This window comes from Camponotus floridanus, unplaced genomic scaffold, assembly GCF_003227725.1.
Source record: "Camponotus floridanus strain SB8 unplaced genomic scaffold, Cflo_v7.5 scaffold6, whole genome shotgun sequence".
NCBI lineage: Eukaryota > Metazoa > Arthropoda > Insecta > Hymenoptera > Formicidae > Camponotus > Camponotus floridanus.
In genome coordinates, this window is record NW_020229769.1 from 1,268,527 (window position 1) to 1,292,561 (window position 24,035).

The 24,035-nt window shown below is 37.8% G+C and overlaps 2 protein-coding genes across 2 annotated transcripts in view; one reads left to right on the plus strand and one right to left on the minus strand.

Annotated features, from left to right (window-relative positions):
- The window catches only part of LOC105252072 (protein jagged-1), a 40,362-nt gene extending 23,722 nt beyond the window's left edge, over positions 1 to 16,640 (plus strand). Inside the window, exons 3-6 of the mRNA XM_011259284.3 lie at positions 5,811 to 6,102; positions 11,336 to 11,954; positions 12,605 to 13,251; positions 13,354 to 16,640. Of these exons, the coding sequence (XP_011257586.2) occupies positions 5,811 to 6,102; positions 11,336 to 11,954; positions 12,605 to 13,251; positions 13,354 to 15,068 (3,273 nt within the window). The 3' untranslated portion in view covers positions 15,069 to 16,640. The remainder of the gene's footprint in view (positions 1 to 5,810; positions 6,103 to 11,335; positions 11,955 to 12,604; positions 13,252 to 13,353) is intronic.
- Positions 16,641 to 22,839: 6,199 nt separating this feature from the next.
- Positions 22,840 to 23,977, minus strand: LOC105252071 (ADP-ribosylation factor-like protein 2). Its single transcript, XM_011259282.3, has 3 exons — positions 23,955 to 23,977; positions 23,618 to 23,839; positions 22,840 to 23,379 (listed from the first exon to the last, which is right to left on the minus strand). The coding sequence occupies exons 2-3, from the start codon at positions 23,680 to 23,682 to the stop codon at positions 22,890 to 22,892; spliced, it is 555 nt and encodes a 184-aa protein (XP_011257584.1). The 5' UTR covers positions 23,683 to 23,839; positions 23,955 to 23,977; the 3' UTR covers positions 22,840 to 22,889.
- Positions 23,978 to 24,035: the final 58 nt, after the last annotated feature.

The window sequence follows — 24,035 nt, forward strand, 5'->3', positions numbered from 1 at the left end:
ACGACGCGACCGGACGGAATTTCCGACGAGCGAACCGGAATCGCCGCCGCGGAGGCACCTTCTACGTTCCTCGGCGTCGCCGGCGTTTTTCAATTACGGTGCGACGCTTTATCCACCGTATGTTCCGGCTCGGTCAATTAACGGAGATTGATTCTCGGCTGCGAATCAAATCGTATGTGATTATTTTCCCGAGGATACGATCTAACGTTACGTAATATCGCGTGAGATACGATGTCGAGAAATCCGCACGGAAATTTAATAAAGTAAAAGGATTTATCTGTCTTTTGAATTTATCAAAATTCTTTTGTTCTCAATTGAAAAATATTAATCGAATTAATCATTATTAATTATATGAAAATGAGGTAACTTTGCCATTTTGTCAAGCATGGTATTATCCTGGACTATAAATCCTGTCGGGATCGAGGAAGATAGGCTTGCTCCCTGACGCACGCGTGAGAACGTTTCGCGCTGCGAAATGTAACGCGCGACCGAACGAGGGGGGATCGTGCACGAGAAATCGAAGGTAGCTTCGGTACCCTCATTCGATCGGTCGTCACTTTTGTACGCGTCCTCACGTACGGCTCGTTCGATCTTTTCCGCGAAACCTAAGACAGACACGTCGCCTGACAGAGGAGAGAGGAGACTCGGCGCACTCTATTCGGCGTACGAAGTATGTACCTATCTACCTGTCTACCTCTACCTGTTCCGTGCGACTACCAACGAGCACACATGCGTTTACACGTAAGTCATAGGCCCGATAGAGTGACGGACGAGGGAGGCAGGCGGACAGGCAAGCGGGCAAACGGCCAGATAGCCTCGCAGCGGGATTCTACGTGCTTCACGTATCCGCTCGTTTCCTTCGATCTCTCCTCGAATTACTTCCACCGCTCGAGGTTCCACGTCGGATGTGCAGATCGCACGAATTCCAGATCAGCCCGCCTGTCCGTTTTATTCATTGGACTCGAGTAACGTGTGACGGAGTAAAAATATTCCGAGCATTTTGAAGCGAACCTTAAACATCTGACACCAAGTCTGACACTTTACAGGCACATTTTAGCATAATTGCGTAATAATAAGTTTTTCTTATATAAAGAGTATTTATTAAACAAAAAATAGAAATTATAAAAAAGAATTAACATCTGATGCGTTTCATGCTTTTGAACCAATCAATGATAATTTTAAGTCTCTTTAAAGTCTGTTTAAATTTGCTAAGAATCGGTAGTTATCTGTATTCTTGATTATATATTTGCTGAAATCAACTGTAAAATGACGTTTTAAATATTTAATCAATTGTGCATAGACATGAAGATACGACATCTACTTCGCGTTGATCGCCGACTGTAGTCGCACAGGAAATTAATTAATTGGCTATTGCGAATAGACATTGGAAATGGACGTGCATCGACTTCTCCGAGAATATCGTTTAATTAATTTTCTACTCCTACGCAAGTTGTCCGACGCGGCAGTTCCTTCCATGTCTCTCGAAAGGATCGTGGAACCATGCCAACAATGTCCAATATCGAGAGGTTGCTGCGTTTGATTCGCTCGGATATGTCTAACTGTGGATTTTGCAATTCTCTTTTTACAGATTTCTAATTAAAAAGAACAAATTCGATGCAAATCTCGATCGTATATGGTCATGAAAAATCCCTGCTCGCGATGTTTTATGCATTTCGGCGTGTTTACGCACTCGGACACGCATTCGAATAATGGTTTTATGCGTATATTCTGTGTCGCACAATTTAAGAAAGAGGATAATTCATGTTACGTACTGCACGATCGTAGAATACGAGATGACGCATTCGGCCACAAAGCAGCACGTATACACATCCCACGCTCTCCTCTTTCTCTCTCTCTCTCTTCCGCATTTTATTTATTATATTTCCTTAAGATCAAGTGGGATAATTGAATACGATAACATTAAAATTCATTTTCAATGGCTATTATAAAATACGATTATATTTTTATTTTATATTGAAAAATAATCGTGTTATTTATACTCTAGACAGTTTTAATTTTTCTAACTTGATCTTTTATTAATTTCATACTTTTTCCACTTTTCCTTGCATATTTCTCGAAATCATCCTGCGAAAGACATGATTATCTATTCTATCTTTGTGTTTTATTTGGTTGGATCATCTATTGCACGATGCATTTCGAGAATCCTGGCTCTCCTAACTGGCTCTTTCAATTTCCATCTCGGCATTTAACGATGAAAGGAGAAATTCGATTCAGGTATCGCCCGCGTGATTGTAAAACTGAGTAGCGAAACGCCCACGCGAATTCCTAGATTCACAATTGCAACGTCTTCGATGATTCTTGGCGCATCAAGACTGCACTTAAGTGTGTTCTTTGTTTCAGGGTTGCGATAATTTCTAAGTATGGTGGAAATTTAATTAGACTGAACAAGCTTTTATAAAAAAGGAGAATTGTTTCCTGAAATGAAATTTAAAATGCATCTAAAATTTAAGTCAAAATTTAAATAATCAACTTATATATTTTTAATCGTGCTTGTTAATTTTTCTCGGTACATTATACGTAATAATTTGCGGCACGAATCAATAAGTTTTATATGCATGATCGTTATATAAGCTTTATACAATGATCGGACGCGTTGGAGACTTCTCGAGTCTGCGAGAATCGAAAACTCTAACACGATATTGGACACTTCCTCCGACCTTAACCTTAAACCATTTACGTCTCAATTGTAACGAACTCGTCGCGGTGAAATAAGAGCGGCGTGACAAAGGAAGCGTCACGATTGTTGAAGCACAAGGAACGTTCTTTTCACGGGGAGGCGAGCGCGACGACCGGCCAAGACCGGCCGCATTAGAATATATATACGAGGTGTAAAAAAAAGGCGAGCACGAAAGTCGCGGGCGTGAGAAAGCCGGCCCTCGAGCGAGCCACCAATTAACACCAATTAGCGCTCATCTGCTCTAGGTACTGCCAGCGAGCTGGAGCTCGCTGTCTTTACGTTTAGCGAGAGACGTCTGACTCGCCGGATTGGCTACAACATGCTCTTTGTACTGCATAGACTACATCATATCGAGTACACGACTTCAAATGTCAAAGCGAGACAGACACGCCATATCGAAAATTGGCTTCTGATCATCGACTTCTCTCCAACGCAGAGAGAAGCCAGCTTTTGCAAATTTTTTAATAAGAGAAACTGTCTCGAGCGAATCGATAGATGCGATGCATAAATATCGGATCACGGCGAGGGAAATTGATTCACTAAGTTCGCGAGTTAGTAGTTAAGTCACGAGTGTACAGTTAAGCGAGAAACACGATGCCAAAAGCGGGAAAGGCCTTAGTCGGCAAGAAGTAACTCACATGTCAAATCGACACTTGCGCAAGAAACAGATATCTTTCGTTAGGTAACGGATTATCTTGTCAAACTCTACGATCTATATTATCCAAAATCCATTTAATTGGAAATACAATCTTTTTCATTTCGTTTTAATTAAAAGATTATCTATATTTATATAAAAAAGAAAATATGTTCTATTACTTATATACACAGTCTTAAAAATATCCAAGCTGTTGTTTTACGGACACTGTAACTAATGTTATTTGCAGAAATGATGTGTATTTATTCGAAATACATATCATTTGAAGAAATACATTCTTTAATTGATTATAAAACTTTTGAAAATATCTCTGATATTCTTCTTTTGTAACAATGGAAACTGTTTTGAGGCCTTTTGAATTTCAGAAATCGTATAAAACATTGTCCTTTTAACTTCAATTTAATTTAATTTCAGGAATAAGAAATATTAAAAATGTATTAAATCGTTTGTGAATCAAAAAAAATAATGTTTTAATTTATTCATAAAAAATATTGTTTTAATTTTTGATTCTTGCACGAATTTTGTTCGATGTAGCTCTTCTTTCCTTTAAATTGAGCTCTGACGCTTTGTTAGGATTTCACATTTAATCATTTCGAGCGTTTTCGAAAATGATTTTCTTAATTCAACATTAAAATTTAATGTTCGCTTTTTACTCCATTATTATTTTTTCAAATGTTGAAAACATACTCGCACTTTTCTTGTCACAGCAAATGAAAAAAGCAACGTAGCGCGATTAAAGTGTACAAAATTATAATCATCGATTGTGTCGTCATTGTAGAACAATGCTTCGGATATTTTTGGGACAGACCGTGACTTATAACGATATAATTCTTTTAATATATGTGGATATAAAATAATTTATTTTTTATACAAATATTAATTATTAATAATTTCTCTTTTAATTTCCACGACATGCGATATTATTCCACAAATGCCCCTCGCCCCCTCTTTTCTCTCTCTCCCTCTTTCTTTGTTTCTTTCTTTCACTCAGAATCCGCGTTCATTGTCTAATTCCGAGGATCGTCAAGTTCATTATACCGCAGGCGCGCTCGCGAGAGCCGATGCCGCGCGCTAATCTTTTTTTCGCCGGGACCGGTTCCATCAGAGGAACACTTCCAGCTTTCTACCATCGCATCGGCGGCTCGACTCCCGTGTAACCCCGTCGGGTGCCAGGCGTGCTGAGGCAACGCGAAGAAGCAGCGGACAGGCCGCGTCTTCCGCGCGATTCGAATTTATTTATTGCATTAGCCGGCCGTCGCTCACTCACGGCCCTTGATTGGTGGTACCAATCGGGTTCCCCTTTGCGAACGACGCAACGCGATGGCGAAGATAAGCCGACCGTATATAAAGGACGAAATCGTTGTGTCAATACTCGCGGTAACCGTTGTAATTATCCCGATTAGTGGCGATTCTCTGCGGTCCCACAGAATGTTACGAATGTATCGGTAATCATTACAATCGTGACTTGCAATCATATTCAAATCCGACTTATACGATATGTTGTCGATGTTACATGTCTCGTGGAATTTACTCGCCTAAACATTCATGAGAGAATCACATGTGTATAAATTATCATGTATGATATCTAAGAGAAACAAACAATAATTTATATTAAAAAAGCGCGCTCTGCACACTAGATGAAGTAAAAATGATGTGTTTCAGCATCATTTATATCTTGTATTATTAGTACTTTATTTATTTTATTGGAATTAATGCGCGCTATAGCTCGTTTCTAGCTACACCGGAAGTTGTTTTCTATCGCATAGTTTTGCACGACGGATGCGCTTTCGTGTAATTCTCGGTTACATAAGCCAAAGTCCTGAAATTGGTAACCCTACACTATCGTATAATTTAAACCGCCCCCAAAGGTCAGCAGACGCTGTATAAATTTGCAAAAGCACCAGGCTCCGAAGGTTCCACTTAGAGCCCAGCGAGGAATTATTCAAGCTGGGCAAGGGTTAATTGCTGCCTTCATCAAACCACCTCCCTTCCTCTTTCAAATGAGCCCTTGTCGCCTGTGACATCACCGTTCTGTATTTAATCCGACTTTGTTGCATTATGGCTGGACTGAAGACAGGAATCCGGATGCATCTTCCGAAAAGAGATAATCTTAATTGCGATATGTGTGCATGTTTTCTTTCTTACAAAGATTTATTCAAATTATTATTCCACAAGTTAACAAAATAATTATTTCCACGATTTAAATTAATAAAAAGCCATTTAAATAGAATTACATATATAAAAAAAACTAAGTTTATATATATATATATATATATATATATATATATATAATTCCTTTTACACACAGATCAATTTTTTTATTTAATATGAATTTATTAATAATTAATTTTTATGATTAAAAGTTATGTTTTTGTGATTAATATCGAAGCAATTTTTAATAACATTTTTTTATACGTTGTAGCCTTTAAAAATGATTTGAAAAATATTCTGTTGCAGAGGCAATTCACGTTGATTTTACAAGCGAGGGACGAAACGAGCGCCGGTGTAATCGAGGAAGCGAGTTACAGCGGCATCGTCCTGCCAGGATCCACATGGCATACTCTCAATCATCAAGGGAGAAACGCTCACGTGGCGTATCGGATACGAGTCCAGTGCGCCGATCATTATTACAATGCAACCTGCACCAAGTTCTGCCGACCTAGAAATGACATTTTCGGCCATTACACCTGCGACGAGAACGGGGACAAAGTGTGTATACAGGGATGGAAAGGCGTTGATTGCGAGACAGGTGAGTTTGAGTTTGATCGACAATTACTTCGATTGTTGCTGCAACCATATCGCTCTATTAGAATATACTTGACATTTTTAGAGATTCCATGTTTAGACTAATTGCCAAGTTCAAAAATGTTTCCTCTCTTTATATAATTCTTATCTAATTAGTAGCATCCAGATAAATTTAAATGTAAATGATTTTTTTATCATCTTCGACCAACGGTAATTTTCCTTTTTTAATTCATATAGAATTACGTTGCAAGAAAAAGGAAGTTCCGTAACATATTTCAGTATTAGCACTTTAGATGTGCATCGACTTTAGAATGATTTATTGCTGATTAATCCCGTGTTTATCGCATTACCACACGCATAACCAGGTATTACCGTGCGCAGTTATTAATTACATTAGACACTATGTAATATGCACGCAAAAAATATCTACACAAATACACATTCCTTGATTCTCTTCTGTGTCTTTTCACGGAAAATGATTTGCCGATAAATTATTTTTATCAAGATATTACATAAGCTTCTCATTCAACATCTAATTTTAAATTCAATGCACCGTATCTGAACAAATGATAGAACGTTTATTGACGACGAGTAGAGGACGTACGTTTTGAGAAAAATGAAAAAGAATTTTAATTTTTAACAAACTCTCTTATCCATGGAGTTTCCTTATTTAAGAAATTTTTTTCGGAATAGATGCGAAATTTATCATGCAAAATGCGCACTATATTCGCGAATCGTATGCTCTTACATCATTATTATCTCGTACCTCTTTACAAGAACTCGGAAGATATCAATAGCGGAACGACATAAGTCGATTTTTTGCCTCATCCTTTACCGTCGTCGGAAGAATAATTAATCATTCATTGGAGCGTGAAATCTCGCGACAGGGCTGTGTAGGGCTAACTGTGTACATCCTCCATGGATGTCGTTTATTTCTCACGGACACCTGCGCGTGTATCTCCTAACGAGGCAATTGCAATTCGATACACTGGCTATTAATAATCATTGTCGTTTGTCGTCGAATAATTTTTCAAAGGCGAAAAGATTCAATTTTTGCCAAAAAGATCTTTCTTATATCTGTGTTTGAGAAATCTGTAAATGAATGAAGTCCAAATAAGCAAAGTCTATTGACAATTTATTTACAAATGTCAAATAAATTGGACATTTTGCCATCTTGATATCGTAGTATCAGTTTTTTATTTAAAGCAAAGGAGATTTATATACAGATGGAGCGTGTCGATTTGCAAAATAATTTTGTTTAAGCAATTTATTATTTGAACGAGAAACGCAAAGAGACTTCAACCTTTCTCTCGCAGTTGTTTAATTCCAAAATTTATTTAGTAATAATGCAGCTTCAATAAAATATTGATTTTTATTTCTTCTTGATCCAAGACGAAATTGCTCTTCACGTTCACGCGGTTTCGGAATCTCTTGTCGGATTGATGTCCAGTTTCCGAAAGATCGAACGATTCCGTCACGTCCGCAATTAACGCGAGAGGAGATGAACGACTGAGCCGTACGCGGTCCCGTATGGATCGTAAAGCACGCGAATTATCTCGGTGCGTGCCTCAATGGGCGGACGTTAGACGCATGTCGTACGATCGTCACAAAGGTAGCGACATATCACGCCAGGTCCCATCGCACAATGCTGCGCCGACCAATATAACAGCTCTTTCTTCGCTGCTTAATCGTTACTTCCGCCTTGCCGTGACCGCTCCGTGGTTACTGTCATCCCTTCCTCTTTACGATAGGACACAACGCATGTATAAGATCGATCTCAAACGGACCGACTACTTATTGAGGAGGCTCCGATCGCGTTTATACAATTCTTGCCGTCAGAGATGCGTGAAATGCCTTTTCCTCTATTGATCCTTAGATCAGATGATTCACCTCCAAAATTTCAATTCTGGACAATATCCAACGCTGTAGCAGAAATCGAGATACGAATAAAAATATATACTTGATTCGTATATAGTTTAATATTTCCTTTTTAGATAGAATAGATATGAAAATTTTCAAAATTTTGAATTTATATTTAGTATCGGAATATTATATATCAAGAAGGAATATAAATTAATATTTCTCTGAAGCCGTATTATTACTTTATTATTAAATAAATTTTAGAATTATTATATTATATATTTAGAATTATTATATTATAGAATTTCCCTATATTAAATAGACCTGCGAAAAAAAATTAAAGCCCCGTTGTCTCGTTGCGCTCAATAATAATTTGCTCAAACAATCGTTTCGCAAGTCGGCACGTTCGTGATATTATGCTACAGGAATTCAAATAACATACGCGCGATTACTTTGTCGACGCTGCTCGTTTTCCTTGGCACTGTGAACTTTAAGATTTCACTGTTTGATAACCAACATAGCGATCACCTCGAGCCGCTGATTGATAATTTATTTTTTTTTGCTGTATATATAGATTCAAGTGATGATTGCTTACATTGGGACCGACTTTCGTTTCCACAGTTCAAACTCTTCTGATCCCGCTGGAAGATTGAATCTTCTTGACACAGGACGCGAAATGTAAAAAAGTTTCCCTCGCTTAACGATGCAGGAAGATCGACTTGTCGAGTTTTGAGCACGTTCTACTTAGACGGACGGAAAAAATGCGCAAATCCCAATTAGAGAGACTATCGGCGGAGATCGCGTGTTCGTGCAAGGCGATGAATCGCGCGCGCGAGTCTCGGTTAGAGAAGAGAGAGAGAAAGAGAGAGAACTGGCTCCGACATTTTTGTCGCGCTGTGAAAGGTCAATAGGAGAATTTCACTCGTGCATCCTCTTCACACGATGCACCAACGTGGTTGCGCGCGAGAGAGGTAAAATCTCTACGTGTGCTAAGCGCATACGTGGATGGTGCTCCTTTAACATCTGGCAAAAAGGATCGTGAAAGTTCAATGAACGTTCGGCATATACGAAATATGTGAACTTCTTTATACATATAATTTTATAAAAATATAACACGTCATTATGTGTAGTGACAATTAATATTCAGATCGAATTGGAGAATTAAAAATAATATGCATACAATTACTTGTTATCGTTATTATATATTAAAGTCAATCTTTTGCTCTCTCTCTTTTGTATATAATAATGTCCTAGAATTATTCTTCTAAGAAAATCAAAGTAACATTGAAAAGTTGCGACAGGTGATCAAATTCAGTTAGAAAGGTTAGGGAAAATAAATTGTGCAGATTTTAACGATCGCTATTTAAACAATCATTAATGACATAAATAATTCATGTATTAACAATTCTATGACTTTTGCTTTCTCTCTTAGACCTCCAACTACTTATAAGAATAAATAGACTCTAGTGAGTGTTCTGCAAAAAAGCTGCATAAAATTAATAACGTGTTTGTCTACATTATACCCCGCCACATGATGAGTTTTGCGCGTAATAAAAAATATAATTACATTCCGAGAAAGAGAGAGGTTCGCATCGCAACCTCGCGGGCTCAAGGCGCGAATTGCCAACGGACAAATAATAAAGGTTTTCCGCGCGACGCACGCAAATGCACAGAGGCGGAAGAGGGATGTAAATTTTCCGGGAAAACACTTCCGCGTGTAACTCGCGAATGAGGCAACTCTGTCATAATCAAGGAGCGCAAGGAGCCGGAGACTCTTGGGAATCGCGCGCGAAAAATTGCAAACCACCTATCCGCCTCTCTTCGCACAGCTGTTTCGCGCGGCAAAAAGGTGCGCGACACGGAAAAAAGCCGATCCGCGCAAGTTAATTTACCTAACTGCCGGTGTATTAATCAACAGTCGTGGGCATGTGAGTAGCAGCGTGATCGTTGAAACTCTAGGAAAATTTATAGTTTCTAAAATGCGAAAAGACTGCGAAAGAAAGAAAGGGAGAAAGAGAGAGAGAGAGAGAGAAAGAGAATCTCTTGAAGATTGCAAAAATATTCGCTTGATTGGCTCGACGAAGGACGATGACGTCCGCGTATCCAACAACACATATCGTGGCAAAGAAAAGGCTGTCATGAGCGAATGCGACGTCATTTAGGAGATCTCGAAGTAGTCGCCGATGCAATCGTATAAATATCCGTAAATGTCCGTTGTCGCGACGTGGAACCGAAAAAGTGAGAGAGAGGGAACAGGGGGGAAAGGAATAGAGAGGAAGAGAGAGAGAGAGAGAGAGAGCAGGGCTATTAATCATTAAGGATGCCATGGGCGGTATATACGCATATACATGGTAAGACGCGAATGGACCGCCGTGTGATTATACGCGTATGTACAATAATCGCGTATACGTAACGGTAAAGGTGTTGGTACACGTACGAGAGACCGACTGAAGCCCCGAAAGGAGGATCCACGTATATGCGAGCGCGCGGCATGAGTTTTCGTTTCACGGTTGGAGGGATAATCCTTCTCTCTGTCACTTCTCATCTGTCTTTCTGTCCCACCGGCTAATTGAGTTGCTCGGTGCCGGCGAGATCTCCGTCGCGTTCATCCTTTCCTCCGCAGTTCTTTCCTTTTTTTTTTTCTTCATCATCCCGGAGAAAGGGGATGGAAGGGAAACCGACGTCGTCATCGTCATTGCGGTCTTCGTACTCCAAAGTGTTTGTTTCCAAAGGTCACGGTGTACTTTAGCTACGCCGAAATTAGATTTTGTCATCCAACCACCTGTAAGGTACCTGTTGCTTCAGCTCTTTCAATGTGTGTTATATGTCGTATTGAGGAGACGCGCGTAATCCCTTACAGAATCCGCAGAAAGTATCACGTTCTTCCGCGTTCGTCCCGCTCGTTTCGTTCATTACGTCTCCGCTAATTACGTTTGCCTGACTCAATGACTATTACGTGTCGCATGCCACGCAGAAGTAAGACGACTAATAATAAGATAGATTAAGAAAAAGAAAGAAAGCTTAATCTATCCACGTCATCATAGATATGTTTCTCGAAAAGATTCTTTTTAAATCGCTCTCTTAATAACGATGTCCATTTGCATAAACTCGTGAAAACATAATTTACCCAAATGTCAAATCTCTCTAGCACATAATAATACAAAGTGATATTAATTTTCGCAATACAGTTACATCATAAATCTTGTCTACATAAAAGATAAATTAATATAATAAGAAAACTGCGTCAGGGATTATTCTAATAGGCATTAATAATTTATAATATACGTAATCAACATTATAATTATAATGAAAAATAGCTTATCAAAACTCTGAATTAAATGCGCGACAATATGTATAATTTACAAAAATATTTCTAGCCGTCTGCAAGGAAGGGTGCCATCCCGTGCACGGTCACTGCAACTTCAGCGGCGAGTGTCAGTGTCGAGCCGGCTGGCACGGCGAGCTGTGCGATCAGTGCTTGACGTATCCCGGCTGCAAGCACGGCTATTGCAATGGCTCGAGCTGGCAATGCATCTGCGACACCAACTGGGGCGGCATACTGTGCGACCAGGATCTCAACTACTGCGGCACCCACGAGCCGTGCCAGAACGGCGGCACGTGCGAGAATACCGCGCCTGATCAGTACCATTGCAGGTGCCCGGATGGTTTCTCCGGGCCCACTTGCGAGAAGGTCGACAATCCTTGCGCTTCCAACCCCTGTCTGAACGGAGCGAAATGTCACGAGCTTGGCGAAACCGCGCGCTGCGAGTGCACTCCGGGTTTCGCCGGGACTTACTGTATGACCGACATCGACGAGTGCGCCTCGCAGCCGTGTCAGAACGGTGGCACCTGCGTGGACGGCAAGAATAGCTTCGTGTGTAATTGTCCGTCCGCCTGGCAGGGCGTCCTCTGTCAGTTCGACGTGGACGAGTGCGCGCTCAAGGAATCGCCCTGCAAGAACTCGCTCACCTGCATCAATCTGTCTGGCGATTACAGGTGAGCTTGTTATTAATATCCGAGGATTCATGCAACATTTTTCTATATAGAGATTCTTAACTTTCCTTTATTGTATATACAAAATTGTACATTTTGTATATATTAAATTATTTGAAAAGAAGTTACGTTTATCAGAATACAAAATAATTAATTAATATTTTGTCTTGTTGAAGAGAAAAAAGTCAAGAATTTTATGTTTCTTAGTGCTTACTTATTATAAACATTATTATAAGCATATAATTTAAGGTTGCTTATATTATTAACAGACATAAGTACCATGTATCAACAGCGTTGAGAACATGCGGTTATCGTAAACTGGAGGAGTTTCTTGTCCGGTCTTTCTATTTTTTTTCAATTACAGTGTGTTACGTATAAATGATAGGTTTCCCACGGACGATATAGTCATTGAAAATTAAGTCGTTATAAAGCATTTTCCTCCGCGTCCTGTGTATGAAAGGTTAAACAGTAATAATAATAAAGAATTTTTATTGTTCGATGCCCTATAATTACTCGTTTTATTACTCTTGTAAAATAACGTGAACGCGGAAAAAAATTGCATCATAACTGATCATGTTAAACTCGATTTAAAAACCTGTTCATTCAAAATAGTGATTAAGCAAATTTTATAATAATTTCGTTTTTGTCAACAGTTGCCGATGCCGGAGTGGCTTCACTGGTAAGAATTGCACGAAGAACATCAATGACTGCATTGGTCAGTGTCAACACGGCGCGCTCTGCATTGATCTGGTGGACGACTATCATTGCAGCTGCACCGCCGGCTACTCTGGCAAGGATTGCGACGTCGACATCGACGAATGCGCGTCCAAGCCATGCCAGAACGGCGGAGAATGCCGAGATCTGGTGAACGCTTACGAGTGCGTATGCCCCGTGGGCTTCACCGGCTACCAGTGCGAGATCGATCGCGATCATTGCAGTCCGAATCCGTGCCGCAACTCGGCGCCGTGCTTCAACACGCAGACCGACTATTATTGCCATTGCCCGGTACAATGGCAGGGCAAGAACTGTTCGGATCCGGTCTCGCGTAACTCGCAGCAGTTCAGCGTGACAGACGACGAACAGTACGGCTGTGGTAGCGAGGGCACCCCATGTGGCGGAAAAGGCCGATGCAGCGGCGATAGATGCATCTGCGATCCCGGTTATACTGGTATGCACTGCCACGAGAACATTAACGACTGTCGTGACAATCCCTGTCTGAATGGCGGCACGTGCGTCGATATGCTTAATTCCTTCCAGTGCGCCTGTCGAGAGGGTTGGAGCGGGGACCTTTGCGATCAGAGTAAGTAATAAGAAATATATGATGAGAGAAATAGATAGAATAAAAAATACTGATAGAATCCGATAAATTTGAATGACCTTAATGGAATTTATATTTTTCCAGATGTGGATGAATGCAAGGAACAACCCTGCCGCAATAACGGTACCTGCGTAGACGGCGTGGCAGATTTCACATGTATCTGTCGGGGTGGCTGGCAGGGCAAAACATGCACGCTGCGTGGTGGTCATTGTGAGCCAGGCACTTGCCGGAACGGTGGTACCTGCCAGGATCATGGCGATGGCTTCACGTGTCACTGTCCTCACGGTTGGGAAGGCGCAGCCTGTCACATCGCGTCGCCGTCAGCGTGCGCGAGCGATCCCTGCGCGAATGGCGGTACTTGTGTAAACACGGTCGATGGCAATTACCGCTGCGTCTGCCGCGACGGTTTCGAGGGACCGAACTGTCGACGCAACGTAGACGATTGTCAACCGTTTCCTTGTCTGAATGGTGGTAAATGCGTAGACGGTGTCAATTGGTTTAGATGCGAATGTGCGCCCGGTTTCACTGGCCCGGACTGCCGTATCAATGTCAACGAATGCGCGAGCAATCCGTGCACAGGCGGAGCTACTTGCGTGGATGGTATTGCGAGTTATTCGTGCACTTGTCCGCCCGGTAGAACCGGTACGCGATGCGAGATCCGTACGGCTGGTGGACCCGGTTGCACGGCCGCCACGTGGGACGACGACTGCAACGTATGCGAATGCCGGAATGGCAAGAATCAATGCAGCAACGTCTGGTGCGGACCGGGTAACTGTCTGAATGGTACCTCTTGTCTGGCCCATGAAGTCTGTGTTCCTAGTCCGGGCGAGAGCTGCTTAGCGCCACCATGTCCGGCATGGGGCGAATGTCGTCCCGTTGAAACCGGGAGACGAGTCGGACCACCGGCGCTGCCGGCTCCACCATCCTGCTGGCCCGGACAATCCACACTTGGACCGACTTGTTCGCGGCTCATGATACTGCTGCGGAGGGATATGCTGGTGCCTGGAACATCAGTGGAATTGCTATGCCGTCGTTTAAGGAAACTTCTGACCGATCCGCGAAGACCTCAGTTAGTGGTTCTGCTATGCGATTTGAAACCAGGTGATAACGATACAATAGAAGTAACCATCTTCTCCGAGGCGGCGGCTAATGCTGCACGGGATCTCGGCGAGGCACTGAGTCGTCCGCTGGCGAGATCTCCCGTTTTAGCTTCAGTGTTAGAAGTCAAAGTGGAGACGACGCTGCTCAGCGAGCCTAGTTCGGTTGGTGCAGCCAATACCGGCGGCTATGTAGCTGTTTTAGGCGGTGCTCTAACAACCGTGCTACTGTTGGTACTGTTCGGCGGCCTCTGGTATCTTAGAACCATGAGACATAGGTCGAACTTGACGGCAACGACCAGTAGCGAGACCTCGCTACATCGCCATCGTAGCGATCTGGATGAGAAGTCTAACAATCTTCAGAATGAGGAGAATCTAAGAAGATATGCAAATCCACTCAAGGATCAAGATCCCGAGCCCAGAGTATCTGTCGTGAGACCTCTATCGGGCGCTTCGCTCGGCACCTTGACTGGTGCCGAGGAGAGTCTCGAAATGGTATCTGAGGAAGGTAGACATCGCTTGCCGCCACTCTACAAACCGCCTAGCGCGGAAGCTAGGAACAATACGGCCAGTTTTAGCTACGAAGAGGGACCGCATAAGCCCTATAGCAAGCCTAGATTACAAGAACCATCGTATCCTCATCAGCAGCCGGGTACCAGTCAAACATCGGGGCCGCATCAAGTTCTAACAGTACATGTATGATTAAATATTGTGAAAGTAAACAGTGGAAAACAAATGTTGATGAGTTTCTTGAAGCAACATCGATAAATACGAAACATCGATAAGCTCGGAGAAAATCATCAAGCGAAAATAGAAAATAGAAGATATTGAAATGGCCTATGTAAGAGTTTGGACAATTTTATTCTTGTGATACTGGGAAATATGATTTTCAACTTCTGAATAACTTAAAATGGCTCTTTTTCTTTGTTAAGTTGAGCCAACATTTAGAACATATTGGGGACAAATGCAAGGAAAAGAGAAAGAAATGATGCATGATTCTTATCGGAACCTTATTTATTGTAAAATGTATATTACGAGATAACGCATAAATTGTTAATAGTATCTTTAACTGATATCTTTTGCCAATCAATTCATTCATAAAATAAGCTTAATGTTTAACTTTTAGATAATTTTTCAAATATATTACAAAAATAGCACAATTCATGATATATCTCGAATTGAAAATGTTTGAAAATTATTTCTCTCTTTTTTTCTCATTTGTTCCTTTCACGTTTCTGCGTGATGATAATATGCGATTGACAATTATAAATAATTTTAATGATAATGATCAGTTGTTATTGGTGTACATATGTACATAACTCGTACTTATTAATTTCGCTAAGCATCCAATCTTTTCTTCTCTTTTTTCTCGATAATTTTTATACGCGCCTTGATTTTATACGTTTTATATGCTCGATTTTGTACTCTTTTGATAGTATTGCTTACCGCCCTTCATCGCATTTTTTATTTTAATCATTTAAGAAAACACTTGGGTGGCACTTGCACAAGATGTGCGTTTATCATGTATAATCGTCAAAGTAAACTTGCGCTCTATTCAAGAAAGACATATAAATGATTAAATAATGTGTAAATAAATTTAGCGAGAATGCGGCAGAATTTCTTTAGATATATTCACAAGTATTAACGTTGCACAGATATTACTCGAGATCGTTGTCTGCGAAAGTTTGCTTTGTATGATGTAACGTGTGCTTCAAACGTTCCTTCAGACGATATTATTGTGATACTCATAGAAGAAACAATGTCATTGTCTAGGATTACTGTGGTATTGCGCGTGTTCGTTTACTTTAACAGAGACACTGCCACTGCGAAAAAGATGTGCTCTACTTTGTACACTAAATCGCGGATACATTAACTTGTAAAGATCATATTAATGGCGTAAATAATACAATGTTTTTAGAGAGAAAGAATATTCGGACGCAGTGAAGATGAATGTGTATATAGTGACGCTATTGCATCGTGGAACGATGTACGTAAATAAATTTAAGTATATATGTTCAAATCATTCTCTTCCCCAGTCATTGTCAACCCCTCTCCCCCCCATCCTTAGATGTGCAATTTGTTTTTTTTCTTTTTTTATACTATAACATTTCTCTTCCCCCAGCGAAACGTCTGTAATAAGTTAGTTTAAACGAAGAAGCATAGGGCTCTCGTTCTAGACGTACGTAGATTTACAGCAGGAAGGAACAAAGTTTTATCATAGATTTATTTTATGGAGAAAAGTATATTATTGTACGAATACATAGATGCGAGAGACGGCGAATATATATATAAATATATAAATATAAATATATATATTATATATATTATTTTATATTATATTATATTATTTTTATTTTATATTGTCTCGTATTAATAAAATTTCTACAGATCATAAGCAATAGTTGATCACTTTTATACGACAATTCTCATATCACTTCATTCAAAGCGAAGTAATGACAAAAAAACTTAAAAAAACCGTATCTATCGAACTAATGCTTCTGATCTAATCGACGATATAAAGGACATTCACACGTTGTGATTATTCGTGTCTGACATCGAGAAATGTGCAAACGAATGCATGTACATAAACATCTTTTTATTATCTTTTCCTCCCCCGTTCTTCTCCTTCGCATAGATTTATGTGGCGATGTGAAAGACTTCAATAAAAAGTACAATCCTTCGATATGGTGTCTAGTACAATTTATTTTTACATTTTTCTCACATTTAAATCGTAAAAAATGCGCTGTTTTACCGCAGTCTTTTTTCTAGAAGAAAAAACCAGAGATTGACGAGAAGGTCATATGTACATGCACGTACAACCAAAGTTAAACCAGAATTAAAGAGCTTTTATTGTACATTAATATACGTATATTTCTTGATTTATATCTTCAAAAATCTATCAAAAAATGTGTTTAAAATATACTATATATATCTTTATTTATATATTATATTTAATATTTTAACAAAATATTATATATGCAATATAGATTTTTATCGTAATTTTTATAGAAAAATGAAAGTGTTATGCAAGTAAAATATTTAAATGTTTATCTTACAAAAGGTTTTCAATACATTTAAAGATTTAGCATCTGGAACTTAAGTCGCTCTATATTTTTCCTTCGTGTGAGAAAAGAGCATGAGAAAACACATATGAAAACTTATTTTAGAAAAAAAATCGCACCAAAAAATTATTTGTTTTATCCGAAATTTTGAATAAGAATATCTGAAAGATCAAAGAATTCTCACAAAATCTTTTTACAAGATTTTAGTAAATGTATATAAGTCCTGTCCCAAATCATTTATTTTCTTATATTTTAAATAAAATTTTTAAATAAAGAAAAAAAAATTACAATGAGCAAATTAGAATAAGGGTCGTCACTGTGGCCAATCAAGAAATGATAAAGACATATTTGTTTCTCTTTCTCTTCGCGCTGATAGAGATACGGACTCAGCGCGATGAATCTTATCAACGGCGCCGATTTTAATGGCCCGCGATTGTTTCATTAGGGATAATGCCGATGTCATTACAATCAAAAGCACGGCTGAGGCTGAGATTAACAAAGCAAACTCGACGGGCCATATCTCGCGTTGTTGTCGATGCGATGATGAGACGAGATGGATCCCCTTCGTGTACCGCTCGCCGCTTGTGAACGAACGATCTGCCGAAATTACAATACAATGGTCCAGAAGAGCCACTTAACGAATACCCGGTGAATGAATCACGCAACCCGCGATGAACGATTGCGGCTCGTGTGAAACACGATAAGCGCCTAGCCACCGATCAATATTCTCATAAGAAGATTATATGAACTTTTTCTCTTATTGATGAAATATTCGCGACGAATGAACCGCGAGGAAATAAAAAAAAAATATCTCGTAGTTCTTTTATCACTTTATCATAAAAAATGCGAATGGCGAATATTTGTCAAATACCACGGAAACTTTTCCGACTTGGTTTCATCAACAATCGATTAACAATTTTAATTCTTGTGAAGAATTATTATCGAATCTTTTATCAAATGCTAAATATTATGCATTTTTATTTAATTAAATATTTCATTATCGAAGAAACAATAATATAATAATATATTATAGTTTCTCTTACAGAATGAAAATTCCCGATAAAATTATTATTTCTGAACAAAGAATAAACTTAGAAAAGAAAATCTTTTCTCAAGACTCGATTAATATCATGTAAAGACATTCGTATTGAAAGATTTACATAATTGATCGGATTATTTCAATATTTTGTATAATTTTGATATTTTGTCTCTCCTAATTTGTTGAAAAAAACTCTTATGCAGAACTCTTTAAAAGCGCTCTTTGTGAGAATATACAACGCTTTTAAATTTATATATATAAATATTTAACGCATTAATCGAACGAATGCATTCCGATTCATCTTTTCGTTCGGTATATATAAGTATTTAATCAATTAATCGAACGATTACATTCGGCTTGCCATTTTACTCGCCGCGTTACAGTGAATATCGCGCGAGAGAGGCAGGCAACATGCGCGGCGTCGTGTACGATTTCGACCGTCCGCGCGCAGACGAAAAACAGCCAATTTATATCTCGACTTCCGGACGCGATAGCGATTTCATTCTTTTTGCATAAAATTCTACATCATTTCGCGGCACTATCTTTTAAATCTCGTCCCGATCGCCCGAGGAGCGGCTGACTTACAGTGAATATCCGAAATATGCTTCTTGGACTCACACTTAAGTGTATTAGAAGCGCACGGCGACGAGTCGGAACGCAATCAGTCGAATAGTGAATTAAATATTTATATATACCAAACGAAAAGATGAATTGGAATGCATTCGTTCGATTAATTCGTTAAATATTTATAATTTAAATCATTCTCTTTAATAACATATTGTTTTCAGAGATAAACGGATAAACGAACAGTTTTCTTTTCACGCAATTATTATTACAAAATCGCGAAATTTTACGTATATTATAAATTCGAAAGTTAGAAAATACATTATATAATACATGATGTTTAATATACCTGTTTATAATTTCTGTCTATTACGTAAATTCGCAACTAATTTCACATAGCGAATTGTTATCAATTTACAAAAGCATTATGTCTTAATATGATAATGTTTATATTTATATAAAACTTTGTTAAGTTACTAATTTCAAATAAGAATAATAATCTAAATATGGATCTCACACAAGTATTTTGATAATACATATAATTTTGATAATATATATAATTTGGTTTCTACAACATTTTCTAATTTGTACATTTTCTTCTTCAATAACTGAAAGAATAAGAACATAGAAATTTTTAAATATATTTTTGTATATTTTATATTCAAAATATATTCAAAATAAAATGCTATACAATCTCAAAATATTTTAATTACTGGCGATATAATTACAGATAACCTTGTATTAATACGTAAACACATTATTCAGACATTAGAAGACATTCAAGATGCTGCAGAAGCTTTACGATATGGAGAGATGGATATGTGGACTGAATACGAAGATGAATATGAATATGAAGATGAATATGAAGATGAATACGATGACTTCGAAAAGGAAGAGAAAGACATCGTCATGGAAGAAGAGAAGAAAGACATCGAAACAGAATCAGAAGTCATCGATGAGACCGACGTAATGACGAGTTATATAACAGAATTCGAAGCGAGAAAGATGAGGGAATTAGTGACCCAAGCTGAAGAAAAGAAAAAACACCTGCGGCGTTTGATCGGTGTAACTTGAGCTTGGTAACAGTAGCTTAATAGAACACGTACAAAATATTCTTACACATCGATTTCCGCAATTTATGATTATATTAAAAGTTCTCCAAGAATTAAGAGAGCTATAACAATACAAATAAGTAACGAGATCGATTTTCTTTTTTATAAATCTCTGATCGACTGATACGATAAACGGAGCAGGTCAAAAAGAAAGCGGATGATGACGCATCCGAGGAGACGCCGATCACTCCAGAAGATGAAGTAATCGTGAGCGATCGGGTATCCACCGAGAGTTCGGTACATCCATGCCTACGCGAGATAGACATCAGCGATTCCCAGCTGAAAATAGTGAATCCTTACACAGTGTACCAGATACCGAACGATCCCGGATTGGTACCGGCTTTCTGGCTGTTGCGCGAACGTCCGCCAATTTACGGCGCGGATGGTGTGCAGAAATTCTACGACATAGTGAAGCGTTTAGGTCTGCGACCGATTGGTTCATTAAGAAACATGCTTACGAGCGATCAAGTTAATCTGCGACACTACGGACTGGAATCGCCCGTGATAAAAGCGATCTGCGAGGCTTTGGCAGACAATACTTACGTGCGAACAGTGGACCTTAAAGTACTGCAAATTTACAAATGATTAAGTAACTTTTTTTCTTTTTTAATAAAATCACAAAACCTGCAAAGATATTCTCTGACTGATTAAAGAAAATTATTTCCAAATTATCATACATCCTAGATATTTGAAAAACAAAAATCTATTATTCTTAAATTTTTGATAATATAAGACAAACATGTGTGTTAACTTACACAACATTTTTTTTCTTTTAATTAATGATTGCTTTATCGCAGGGCAACAAATTATCCCCAAATGTATGCAAATATTTAAGCAATCTGCTACTTAAAAACAATGTGATAACCAGTTTATTATTGTCGGACTGCCAAATCGGTGCAAATGGTGTAAGCAGATTGTGCGATGCGATATCGATAAATACAACCCTGAAAACGCTCGATCTCAGCAGCTGCAACATCGGAAATGAGGGTTTCGAATACATTGCGTCCGCATTGTCTGATAACCAAGGCTTAGAGAGCGTTAATCTGTCTGACAATCGTCTGGACGAAACATGTTCCGAAAGTTTGCAAGATCTACTCTCGCACTCTGATATCTTGACACAACTAAATTTGTCCTGGAATTCTTTATATAGCGCTAGAACTTGGAAAGCTCTTATTAATGGACTAAAAAAAAATGAAACATTACATTCTCTGAATTTATCATGGAACTCGCTTGACAATGAATGCGTGCCTCATCTGTATAAATTATTATCACGTTCGCGAAGCATTGAGAAGCTGGATTTAAGCTGTAAATATATATATCTTGTTATAAACAGAATATATATACATTATTTGTTAATAAAAATAAATAAATAAAAGAGATTCTTATAGGAACAATCTCTCTTTCTTTATTTAAAAAAGGTCAGCACTTTCTATATGTAATATAATAGATATTATTACATTTTTATATAGATGATAAAGTAAAAGATAAATTTTTATATAGGTGATAAAGTAAAAGATAAATGTACAAAATATAAAAGTCTAAAATATACAGCACAATTCAGCAAATAAACTCTAATGATAAATATTTTTTTTTCTATATTGAATTTATAGGGAATAGATTTACCGAAACAGATGCTGTACCTATCGCAGCAGCTCTATCGAAAAATAGTACGCTGCAGGAATTACATCTGGGGAACAATCCTTTAAGAGCACAAGGTGCTTTAGCTCTGGTGCGTGCAATCACACCGCATATATCACCCGATAGTATTTTATATCTTCTGGACTTGGAGAATGTTTGGGCGAATAAGGATGTTCTTCAAGAGTTAGAGGAAATTGAAAAGCATAAACCATGGGTCGTCATCAAGTTAGGCGGTATTCTGAGCAATTACCAACTTGTTGGACCCAATGTTAGAAGGATACTTCTGAAAAGAGCGAATTATGAGGCGATGCGACCGAAACGAAAGAGACAACGACGTAATTTTGGTCATTTTGTGATGTCATTGAAAGATAAAACAATTTCGCGAGGTATATTCTACGAATTCTCTTTTTTTCCCCTTAGATTCTCATAAATTTGTAAATTTTTAAAATAATTATAAAGAAATTTATTTTTCTAGAAAAATTTATAGAATTGATAAAGAATTTTAAACTGAAGCTTTCAATATCGCTCATCAATGAGATTATGAATGTATTTGAAGGACCAAAAAACACTGTCGATTTAAAACTGTTAAAATCATTTTACTTGGAAGAATATCCGGAAACAACAGCGTTATTCTTAAAATTGAAGAAAGAGAAAAAGAAAATTTAAAATATGAAAAAAGAGACAGAAGATATAATAAACTAAAAACGAAAAAATAAATACAAGAAAAATATAAAAAAAAAAATCAAGAAATCCAGATTAAAAGAACCAAATATTTTGTTTACCTTTATCTATTAAAAATTCTTTAGAATGTAATATTAAAAATTTAATTTTTATCTATACATTATTAATCTTTAAAAATTAAAAATATTTTTTGTCATTGATTTATATTTTTAACTTTGTAAATAGAGTGGCTATAAATTGTACAAGAAAAATTCTAGGAATGTATATCGTTTTGTATAACAAAAAAGATTTTATAATTTCTTTCTTAGTAATATTACATTACATATTAATTTCACAACATAATATAAATACCATTCTGCAAAAATTAATTCAGTATTATTTTTGCATTTAATGAGGTAAGAAATATAAATTGCGATGTGTTGTAAATTTAATCTATGTAAAATATTCTTGCTGCAATGTCATCTATGATCCAATTGATACCATCGACTAGATTTTCACCTGTCACAGCAGAACACTTATAGATTTGCCAATGATGAGTCTTTATATTAGGTAACTCTAAAATTTCTGCTATGTCAGATGCAGATAATGCACCAGGCATATCTTGTTTATTTGCAAATACAAGGAGACTCGCTCCCTCTAATCTCTCTTCTTGCAAAAGCTTGTATAACTCTGTTTTACAATCATCCAATCTCCTTCTGTCCGCACTGTCTATTACCCAAACAAGTCCATCTGTAGATTCAAAATAATTTCTCCAATATGAACGCAATGATTTTTGTCCACCCACATCCCATACATTGAGTTTGTATCCACGATGTTCTAAAGTCTTGATATTGAAGCCAAGTGTAGGTGATATAGTATCTATTGGTTCGCCATTGAGTCTTTTCAACACTGTGGTCTTTCCCGCATTGTCCAAACCCCTGAAATGATAAATGCCTGCATTAGAATAATTGATTATATAATTATATTACTAAAAGTACGTATATTTAAGTACGTGTATTTAACTGGTAATATTAATTTTATTAATTCGCTGTCTTTTAAATTATCCAATAAAAAAATATCTAAAGTTAAGTTAAATTTAAGTTTATTTAATCTGTTAACATACAGGCTAACCACAAACTGGATATATAAAATAGGTACACAAATGCGAATACGTACAACATTAAAATTCGCATCTCCTTTTCCTTCTGCTTCAACTTTTTCAACACGGTTAACAAGCCCATTATAATATTTAATTAATTATTTCACAATATTCAGATCATTGATATTAGCGAATCGAACTCTCAAACTTGACAGATGTTTCTGGACGTTTCTAACCTCCATGCATTTCTCTCAAACTTTCAACTATTATTTTTCTTTTTTCATTTTATTTTCCTTTTTCTAAAAAGACAATTATTTATATTAAAAGACCAATTTTTAAAAACTTGCTTAATATTATTTTTTCTTATTAATTTAATCATTCAATCTCTATAAATAAATTGTAATAATTGCGCACGGGATGTAAAGGTATATGCAAGGAATTCTGTTAAATCACTAATGTGTGTGTATATGTTACATGAATTAAAATATTTAATAC

What these genes read in the sequence shown, in the direction of transcription:
- LOC105252071 (XM_011259282.3), bottom strand. Translation starts at nt 23,682, where the DNA reads ATGGGCTTGTTAACCGTGTTGAAAAAGTTGAAGCAGAAGGAAAAGGAG. An exon ending in GAGATGCGAATTTTAATGTT is followed by an intron (nt 23,380 to 23,617) that starts GTACGTATTCGC and finishes TTATCATTTCAG; the next exon opens with GGGTTTGGACAATGCGGGAA.